Below are 9,768 nucleotides of genomic sequence, written 5' to 3' on the forward strand. Positions count from 1 at the left end.
GAAACGTCCCTCCCCGACCGGCCTGCGCCTGCTCTTTCTTGTGATCGCTCTCCTCGCAGAGAAGCCCTTGCTCTGGACCTTTGTCAGCACAGCCCTGGCCCGGCTTGTTTCCAGCCTGACCCTCTCCTCTTCCTTCCTGTCTTTATCTGCACATCTCCAGATAGCTTTTGAGGAATTCGATTAATTTCAAGTCCTCGGTTACCTAAAATGGCTTTATTTACCCTCACGGTTCGGGTATAAAAATTAAAATTTGGAGCTGAAATCCGCATTGAGAGCTGTGGGCATGTTGCTCCTCCGACATGACCTGCTCCGAGCTGTGCTCAGAGGCCTGTCCCCAGTCTGCTCTCCGACTTTTGCCTCTGACCTTCTCTCTGTGTCCTGGACAGAGGAGGTTCGGTGGGTGAAGTCCCAAGACTCATTTATTGAGGATCTTTTCATTTCTGTCTGAAGGATTTGGTCCTTTCAGCCCTGGGGCATTTTCTCTTATTCTTTGATGTTTATTTCTTTGATAACAGTCTCCAGCTTTTCTTTCTGTTCTCTGGAATTTCGCCCAGGGTTTTGCTTTTTTTCCTATTTTTTTCATTTTTCTCCTCCATGCGAGATTTCTTTGAGTTTTACCTCCAAGCCCTCGTATTCAATTTTTTTTTGTTTGGCTCACCCGGTCTCTGCTTTCCAAGGGTTTGTTCTGGTTTTAATTAGTCCTTGGCTTCTTATTTTGGTTCCATGGAAAATGATGTTGTCATAATTAAGGAGGGTGTTGTCATCGTCTGTTGAGGTTTTCAGTAGGGTTTTGGGTTTTTTTGTTTTGTTTTGTTTTGTTTTTGGTCGGCTGCCTTGTGATTCTTCGTGTCCATCAGGCGAATTTGCCAGCTCTGCATATATGATGGCCGTGCTTATCTGTCGGTCTCAGTGGGCCTGGAAAGCAGCTGGCATTTTCTTTGGTGTGTGGGGGACCCGCATTGTCAGTGTCTAAGAACACTTTCCCCAGAAAAGTCTCCTGAAGTCCCCCTAGGCTGGACCACCTGCCTTTGGACACACATGGGGAGGGGCGGGGCAGACTTCCTGCAGGTTGGATCAGTGGCCTGCTTCGCTGGGATCCCCTCTTTCCTTCCTGGCCCCCACCTGCGGGCTCTCTGCGCCTGTCTCAGCCCAGAGGCCCAGGAGCCAAGGGACCTGAGCATGGACCTTCCTCCCAAGGTGTGAGCTCTCCTTTCGTTAGGGGTGGTTGTGCTGCCGGGGAGGGCGATGTGCGCTGTGGGCTGCAGTCTTCCTGTAACTGCTGAGCGGTTAGGGTTAAGTCTCTGTAGGTCTGGATTTCCCCGAGATGTCGGGTTCTCTGGGTATGTGATTTTCCCAAACCCAGCTGGCCACCCGTGACTTAAGGACTTATTCTGGCCATTTGGGAAGGGACTGGGCTCATTCCGGTTGGGCAGGAGTTAGACTTGCAATGGGGACAAGGGATGGAGTTGGGGGGGGGGGCGTGGTCTCGCCTGCTGCTCTGCAGCGGGCTCCCCCCACCGGACCTGGGGAGTCCCCAGGTTCTGCATCTTGGATATGTGATTTTCCCAACCCCAGCTGGCCACCCGTGACTTAGGGACTTATTCTGGCCATTTGGGAAGGGACTGGGCTCGTTCCGGTCCTTCAGAGACAAGACTGGTTGGGCAGGGGTTAGACTTGCAATGGGGACAGGGGATGGAGAGGGCGGGCGTGGTCTCGCCTGCTGCTCTGCAGCGGGCGCCCCCCACCGGACCTGGGGAGTCCCCAGGTTCTGCAGGCTCACTGCCTCTGCCCTGTGATCTGCAGGTTTCTCTCCAGTCTGATAGAGCCCCCAGGCCATCGCCATGGACTTCCAGCATCGCCCCGGGGGCAAGACCGGCAGCGGGGGCGTGGCCTCCTCCTCCGAGAGCAACCGGGACCGCAGGGAGCGCCTGCGGCAGCTGGCCCTGGAGACTATCGACATCAACAAGGTGGGCCGCCCTCCCGCCACTGTGCCGCAGCCATCTCCGTCTCTGGACCTCGGGCACCTTGTCTGAACAAGGCGACTTGGCCTGGAGCCGCAGGTCCCCACTGCCCCCCACCACTGTTAGCGGCCCAAGGTTGAAGGGGTTTTCACTGTGCGGGGTTCAGTTCTGTTCGTTCACTGAACCAGTAGCAAGGAGACCCAGTCGGGAGCCCCCTCAGGCCGTGGGCAGCGGGCAGCGAGGGGCAGCGTTTTCATTTGCCACACAGCCGTTGGCAGACCGGGTCTCCCTCGGGCACTGCTGACACGGGCCGGTCATCCTCTGGGCCTGGCGGGGTGTCGGGCACCATCTCCACCCCCGCTGCTCAGTGCCAGGAGTTCCCCTAGTCCTGACGACCACAGATGTCCCCAGATGTCACCCAGTGTCTCCTGGGGCAGAGTGGCCCCACGGGTTAGAGCATGATGGTCAGTGTGTAGTTAGTTCTCCTTAGACTTTGAGCCCCCCTGATGCCCCCCGACCCCTCACCTGAGGTATGTGCCCGGCACCCTCAGAGCTCCTCACGGGCCTCCCCTGTGGGGTCAGCTCTGTTACGGTCCCCTTTTCCAGACGAAACAGTCATGCAGAAGGAGGGGTTGTCATTGCTGAAGGTGACATGGCGTGTGGAGTTAGGGTTTGAACCTCACCGGTCTGCTCCCCCTGCTGTCAGCAGCGCGTCCCCTACTGCCTCAGTTTCTGGACAGTCGCCTGTCCTGCCCACGGGACTTGCAAGGACGTGGGTCTCTAGGACCTTCCCTTACCTCACATACTTGTCCGGTTTGTGCCGCAGCACTTGGGAGGGTGACAGGATGTCCCCGGCCCAGGAGACAGGTGAACAGCCATGCTGTTGGGGCTCCGTCTCCTCCTAGACCCAAAACTGCCACAGACGTGGGGCCAGGGGCTGCCCAGAGTCACCTGCTGCTTGGGGCGGGAGGCCGGTGGCCACAGTGTCGACCCTGTCCTGCCTGGTAGCTTGCTGCGGGTGCACAGTTGGCCCCTGGCCCTGCCAAGTGGACTCTGTCTGCACGGGACCTGTGGTAGCCCCACAGTGCTGCAGTCCCCTGCCCAGCCGGCCCCAGTCTGCTCCTAGTCCCCTGTTCCAGAGACCAGCCGCCACTCCCTGTGCCGGGTGGGGCTGGAGGGCGCTGTGGGACGCCACCTCCCGCTTTCTGAAGGGCTGTGTCTCCCTCCCCAGGACCCCTACTTCATGAAGAACCACCTGGGCTCATACGAATGCAAGCTGTGCCTGACACTCCACAACAACGAGGTGGGCCTCAGCGCTGCTCCCCGCGTCCCCTCCCCGTCCCCTTCTGTGCCCTCCCCAGTCCTAACCAGAGGCTCCCACCCTGTCCTCGGAAGCTCATTCACCTGACACGTGTGCAGAATGTGGCCGAGGCCGAAGGCCACAGACTGGGGCCGGCGCCCATGCCTGACCGTGCTCTCAAATGTGTCTCCCTACGAGAGACACTGGTCCCTCCAGACGAGGCCAAGCCCCTCTGTCCCCAGAGGCCACCACTGCTTTGGACTTGCCACTTGTCCGTCTTCAGTTCCGCTGGGGCCGTTGCTGCACAGATGCATGCCTGTGAGCCCTGGGCGCTCCCGGGCTTTGACGTTGAGCTCTGCGGCTCCCATGTGCGCGGAGCGACGCGCAGGCCTCACCCATCCTGCCTCTGCTGCTGACGCTCACTCGCTATTTCCGATTCGCAGGCGGCCATGCGCAGTGTGCCATGAGCGGTCTTGTGCGACAGCTCTCTCTCCTGCACTGTGGACGTAGGGGCCCTGCTCCCAGCAGGCAGGGGGAGCCCAGGCCTGTCCCCACTCACTGAATCGTGTCCCTTTTCCCCCCAGGGGAGCTACCTCGCACACACCCAGGGGAAAAAGCACCAGACCAACTTGTGAGTACATTGGCCCCACGCCCAGCTCCCAGCCTCGCACCCGGGCTCAGGAGCTGGCCCTCCCCTGCTGTCTCAGCCACGCCAGGTGACGGCGCAGAGGTGGCCGGGGGCCAGCGGGGCCTGCGGTCAGGCTGTCGAGCCCAGTTCGGCATGGGTGGGTGGGTGCAGCTGCCTAGATGTGAGGGGAGCAGGGGACAGCTCCTCACCCTGTGACAATGGGGGTTCCATGAATGGCGAGAAGACAGGTGGGGTTCCCAGAAGGCCCCCAGTGAGCGATGGCGGGACACGCGGCAAGAAATTAAAGGTGCCCATACCTGTCCTATCGCCGCTTCCATTCAAACGTGGGACCCCCTCCCGATTCCCCCCGACCCCTCACCTAACAGGTGCTACAAGGTCGCTGTGGGGGCGGGTGGCTCCTGGCTCCTGGTCCTGTGGCCTTGGCGGCTGTGTGTGTGTGTGTGCGTGTGTGTGTGTCTGTCTGTATGTGGAGGGGCCGCAGCGCTCTGTCTGTCCCGCCTGCAGGGCCCGGCGAGCCGCCAAGGAGGCCAAGGAGGCCCCCGCCCAGCCGGCGCCAGAGAAGGTCAAGGTGGAGGTGAAGAAGTTTGTGAAGATCGGCCGCCCGGGTTACAAAGGTGAGTCTGGCTGGGGCGGGTTGGCCTGCAGCTGGCGCCCATGGGGCGAGCCCTTCCTTGCGACCTCGCTCGTCTCAGCCATAGACTCTGCTGTGCTCTGGCCTTCACTGGCTGCCTGCCAGGTCCCCGCCTGCCCAGCTGGAACTGCCCAGCCATGGCCGTGGCGAGCACGGCGTCCCCTGTGTGCCTGCCAGGCTGTCGTGGGAGCGTGTAGCTCTTCGCACTCCTGGTGAAGATGAGTGAGAGGGTGGGAGCAGGCCTGGCGTGTCCCCATCCTATGCACTTGGAGTGGTCCATGCTCCTCAGTCAGAGAGCGGGCTTGAACAGTGAGGGTCCACAAGGCAGCTTCTCGGGGACCAGTGGCAGAGAGGGGACTCTGCGTTACTTGGGTCAAAAAGCCGGAACCTGGAGACTGCGTCCTAACAAAAGGTGGGGGGCCTTGTGTGTGACGGGCACTGTAGAGGCCTTGGGGCAGGCTAGCGTGGTGAATGTCAGCAGGGGTGTCGGGATCTAGGTGGTTGGCCACCAAAGGCCTTTCGGCCACAATAGGCCACCCGGTCTCTGTCCTGACGTGGTGAGAGACGCTGGAGGGCTTGGAGGGACGTGGCGTGCCCGGAGTTGTGCGGGGCCAACCGGGAAGCGCTGAGCTCTGCTGTGAAGGGCGCCTCATCTTGGGGGCGGGCGCAGCCTCGCCAGCCCCACCCCTATGCGTGTCTTCGGCCCTGCTTGGCTGTCCTAAGCCTGGACGAAGGGTAACACAGAGCCCTTTCTCCTACCGCCATCCGTGGGGTCTCTGGCAGGTGGCTCCTGCAGCACAGAGCCCTCTCTGGCCTCGGCGGTGCCCCCCCAGCCACGGGACTTCTCAGTGTCCCTCCTTTCATTAGTGAGTCCTTAGCCTTGGGGGGGGCGACAAGCCAGTCTGGACCTGAGACCCTCTTGTGTTGCAGTGACCAAGCAGAGAGACACAGAGATGGGCCAGCAGAGCCTCCTCTTCCAGGTGAGCTGAGCCCCAGGGCTGGTCACGAGGGGGAGCTCTTGAGAGCGGTGCTGCCACTGGGCCGTGTCCCCCCCACAGATCGACTACCCGGAGATCGCCGAGGGCATCATGCCACGCCACCGCTTCATGTCGGCCTACGAGCAGAGGATCGAGCCCCCGGACCGGCGCTGGCAGTACCTGCTCATGGCCGCCGAGCCCTATGAGACCATCGCCTTCAAGGTAGGGCGCTGGTCCCTGTCCCTGTCCCTTAGCCCAGCCCACACTGGGCGTGCCTCTCCCGGCAGGGCCTTGCCTCTGGGGTGGAAGAGGGTGTCACGAGGTGGTGCCCCATCGCAGCAGAGCCCCCCGCCTGTCCATGCTCTTGTGAAGTCCTGTGTCTGAATAGACAGTGACCAAAAAGCGCCGTGAGCCTTGACCTCCCTGGGTGGTGGGGCCACAGGCAACAGAGCACCACCGATGGCCACGTCTGTCACCCCCTCGCAAGGGCCCGCTCCAAGGCCACAGGGTAGCCCCCGGGTCTAAGGCTCATTTCCACCGCGCCCCCGCATAGGTGCCAAGCCGGGAGATTGACAAGGCCGAGGGCAAGTTCTGGACTCACTGGAACCGGGAGACCAAGCAGGTGAGGCGCCCAGGTCCGGGCAGTTCCAGGACCTGGCAGCGGCTGCCCTGGCCGTTCTGTCCCCCACCCGAGGGCCCAGTCAGCTCTTCCCCTTTCTCTCCAGTTCTTCCTGCAGTTCCACTTCAAGATGGAGAAGCCACCAGCCCCGCCGAGCCTCCCGGCCGGGCCTCCTGGAGTGAAGCGCCCGCCGCCCCCACTGATGAATGGTTTGCCCCCACGGCCGCCACTGCCCGAGTCTTTGCCTCCACCCCCACCAGGAGGCCTGCCTCTGCCCCCCATGCCACCCAGTGGGCCTGCACCCTCAGGGCCCCCGGGCCCTCCCCAGCTGCCGCCCCCAGCTCCTGGGGTCCATCCACCAACGTCTGGGGTCCACCCTCCGGCTCCTGGGGTCCACCCCCCAGCCCCAGTGGTCCACCCACCAACATCTGGGGTCCATCCCCCTGCTCCCGGGGTCCACCCTCCAGCCCCGGGCGTCCACCCTCCAGCCCCGGGCGTCCACCCTCCCCCATCTGCAGGAGTGCACCCCCAGGCCCCAGGGGTGCACCCACCAGCTCCGGCAGTTCACCCCCAGGCCCCAGGGGTGCACCCAGCAGCTCCTGGGGTACACCCCCCTGCCCCAGGGATCCATCCTCAGCCTCCTGGTGTTCACCCACCTCCTCCTGGAGTTCATCCTGCAGCTCCTGGGGTCCACCCCCAGCCTCCTGGAGTTCACCCCTCCAATCCTGGGGTCCACCCCCCAGCTCCCATGCCCCCAATGCTGAGGCCCCCGCTGCCCTCCGACGGCCCTGGGAACATTCCGCCCCCTCCCCCCACCAACTGAGGGTCCACGCTCTCTCCCTGCGAGTCCGCGTTTTGTTTCCTGTTTTCCCTTGTGCTGAAGTCAGTGTTTTGCACGGAGGTGTTTTTTGTACGGAGCCTTCCTGTGTTCCCCATCTCATTAAACAGTTTTCTCTGGAGTCTAAATGCGCTGCTCTATTGGTGGGTGGGGGGGCGCTGTGGGGAACACGTGGTGGCGCCTACTCGCCCACGAGCCCCCTCTACGTGCAGGGCAGTCCAGGGTCAGGCCTCAAGCATCTGTAGCTCACCAGGACAGTGGTGGGTGCCCTAACATGCCAGCTGTGTCCTTGCGTCTGAAAACAGGGGTACAGAAACTGCCAGCCAACAGCAGGCCTGGAGTCCATCCCGTGGGAGTGGACAGCAGAGAACCTTTGCTGTCCGAGATGACTGTTCCTGTGGCCCTATGGGTCCCCAGTGGATGGGCAGGAGACGGGCCCCAGCTGACTGGAGACCCTCAGGCCACACACCCACTGGCCTGAATGCCACCCTCCTCCAGGTCTGCCCCTGAGGCTGTTGATGTTTGGTCCGTCTGAGCTGGTCACTCCCCACTCCGGCGGGAAAACCTTGTCAAGGACAGTTGGACAAATTGGTCACAGGCCACACTTTGTATCACTGCTGGGAAGGAGATAGGCGCCAGTTGAAACAGAAGGGGCTTTGAGGAGGCCCAGGCTCCAGGCGGGCACAGGCACTGGCCCCCAAGGTCACGTCTCCTCCCAGAGAAGACAGGCCGTCCTCTAGCACAGACATCCCAGGTTCACCCGCCCATATAAGCCGGGGCAGCCCAGCCCCTCGCAGCTCCCAGGATGCAGGCTGCGCGTCCCAGGCTGGCCCTGGTGCTGTGGGCCGTGGGGGCCCTGCTGAGGGCCGGGACCCCTGGACAGGAGACCTTGCCCAGGGAGCCCTCTGTAGGCACGGGGGGCCTCATCTTTCACCAAGACTGGGACTGGCTGCCCCCGGGGGTCCGGCCGCCAGGCAGCCTGCAGGACCCCCTGTGCCTGGTGACGCTGGGCGGGGGCGGCAATGGGAGCAGCGCCCCCCTGCGGGTGGTGGGGGCGCTGAGCAGTTATGAGCAGGCTTTCCTGGAGGCTGTGTGGCATGCTCTCTGGGGGCCCCGCGACCTGGCCACCTTTGGGGTTTGCACCCCCAGCACTGGGCATGCTGCCATGCCCCCTCTGCAGTGGCTCCAGGTGTGGCTGGAGGAGCCCAGGGGGCGGCGGCTGGTGGTCCTGCACCTGGAGGAAGGTACGTGGGGGCCCACGACCAGGCTGGGTGGGGGACCCTACTCTGGTCCCGGGAGACCCTACTCTGGTCCCCGGCCACCACTCGAGTCACGTGATGACCACCGTTCTCCCGAGGAAGACCCCAGGCCCTTCCCTGGCCTCCCAGGGAAGTTGAGGCTGATGGCCCTGCTCCCTTGGGCTGGGCTGTGGGTTTGTGGCCAGGGAGGTGTGTGCCCTTCACCTTTGCCAGGTCTGGAGGCAGGAAGCCCGGCTCCCTACCCTCCACGTGCTGCGGAGAAGGTACCCCCTCCCCCCTCCGTCCAGGAGGAGCCGCTGGGTGGGGCCAGCAGTCCTGAATGACCAGTGCAGGAGTGCCCCTTCTGCTGCACACCAGGCAGCCTGGGAGGTGGTGGCCTGTCCCCAGGGCCACTGGCCTCACTTCTGCTGCGGGGAAGGGGCTGCTCAGGTGACTCCAGGAGATCCCCAAACCGAGAGACTCCAAGGGTTCAGGGAGGATAGGCGGCAGCCCCACCACCCGCTCTGTGAGCCCTCCTAGTCACCACCCACGTCCTAGCAAGTTCCAGCATCTGGTGTCCAGAGGTGGCCAGTCTCTTCTGCTGGTTCCCCAAGGCTCCCGGTTGGGGTAGGGCTCTCCCTGAAGGACTGTAGGGCGGGCTTGGGGTGAGGGGAGTGTCTCAGTGGCTCAAGTGTCTCCCCTCCGTGTTGTCCTGGCAATAGTGACGTGGGAACCAACACCCTCGCTGAGGTTCCAGAAGCCCCCACCCGGAGAAATCAGCCCCCTGGAGCTGGCGCTGCTGGTGCTGTACCCCGGGCCTGGCCCCGAGGTCACTGTCATGGGGGCCGGGCTGCTGGGCGCCCAGGTACAGGGGTAGAGTTGGATATTGCCTGGTCCCCAGGAGCTGACACCCAGGGGAGGGGCAGGAGTTTTCGAAGGGAAGGGAAAAGCACCAAGTATCCAAGGTGGACATCCTCCAGCTCCTGGGGTCCACCTCCAGATGAAGGGTAGTAAGGGCAGAGGGCAGGGTAGGGCGGGCACCTGGCGCCCCCACCCAGCCAGGCTGAGTGCCCATCTCCTCAGAGTCTATGCCCGAGCGGGGAGACCCGCTACCTGGCCCTGGCGGTGGAGCACCCGGCGGAGGCCTGGCGCGGCCTGGGGCTGGCCCTAACCCTAAAGCACCGCGGAGACGGTAGGCCCCAGGAGAGGGTGAGAGCGGGTGGGCAGGCGGCTACCCTGGGCCTAGACCCTGAGCCAGCCCCTCGTGTCCCGCCCCCCCCCAGGAGCCCCCTTGAGCATCGTCCAGCTGCAGGCGCTGCTGTTCGGCACCGACCCCCGCTGCTTCACGCGGATGACCCCAGCCCTGCTGCTGCTGCCTGGGCCCAGGCCCGCACCCATGCCCGCGCACGGCCAGCTGGACACGTTGCCCTTCCCGTCGCCCAAGTGCGCGCTGGCTTGGCCCAGGGGCACGGGGAGGTGGGGATGGTGCAGCCTCACGCCCACACCCGAACCCCCTCGCCTTCCAGGCCGATCCCGGAGCCTGAGGAGCCAATCC

General features: G+C 63.4%; 2 protein-coding genes across 4 annotated transcripts in view; both read left to right on the forward strand.

Moving 5' to 3' along the window:
- The window catches only part of SF3A2 (splicing factor 3a subunit 2), a 7,974-nt gene extending 878 nt beyond the window's left edge, over positions 1 to 7,096 (forward strand). The window contains exons 2-9 of one of the 3 annotated variants that reach the window (XM_006904069.3): positions 1,804 to 1,967; positions 3,193 to 3,264; positions 3,846 to 3,892; positions 4,415 to 4,524; positions 5,472 to 5,521; positions 5,600 to 5,740; positions 6,072 to 6,140; positions 6,244 to 7,096. In XM_006904069.3, coding sequence (XP_006904131.1) covers positions 1,842 to 1,967; positions 3,193 to 3,264; positions 3,846 to 3,892; positions 4,415 to 4,524; positions 5,472 to 5,521; positions 5,600 to 5,740; positions 6,072 to 6,140; positions 6,244 to 6,960 — 1,332 coding nt within the window. In that variant the 5' untranslated portion in view covers positions 1,804 to 1,841 and the 3' untranslated portion in view covers positions 6,961 to 7,096. The other 2 variants (XM_025043010.1, XM_015585453.2) reach the window with 2 other exon arrangements.
- A 128-nt stretch (positions 7,097 to 7,224) lies between these two features.
- AMH (anti-Mullerian hormone) overlaps positions 7,225 to 9,768 on the forward strand; it is a 3,448-nt gene continuing 904 nt past the window's right edge. The window contains exons 1-4 of the mRNA XM_025042781.1: positions 7,225 to 8,219; positions 8,936 to 9,078; positions 9,297 to 9,405; positions 9,497 to 9,744. Coding sequence (XP_024898549.1) covers positions 7,781 to 8,219; positions 8,936 to 9,078; positions 9,297 to 9,405; positions 9,497 to 9,744 — 939 coding nt within the window. The 5' untranslated portion in view covers positions 7,225 to 7,780. The remainder of the gene's footprint in view (positions 8,220 to 8,935; positions 9,079 to 9,296; positions 9,406 to 9,496; positions 9,745 to 9,768) is intronic.

Source organism: Pteropus alecto, unplaced genomic scaffold (genome assembly GCF_000325575.1).
Source record: "Pteropus alecto unplaced genomic scaffold, ASM32557v1 scaffold30, whole genome shotgun sequence".
In the NCBI taxonomy this organism is placed as follows: Eukaryota; Metazoa; Chordata; class Mammalia; order Chiroptera; family Pteropodidae; genus Pteropus; species Pteropus alecto.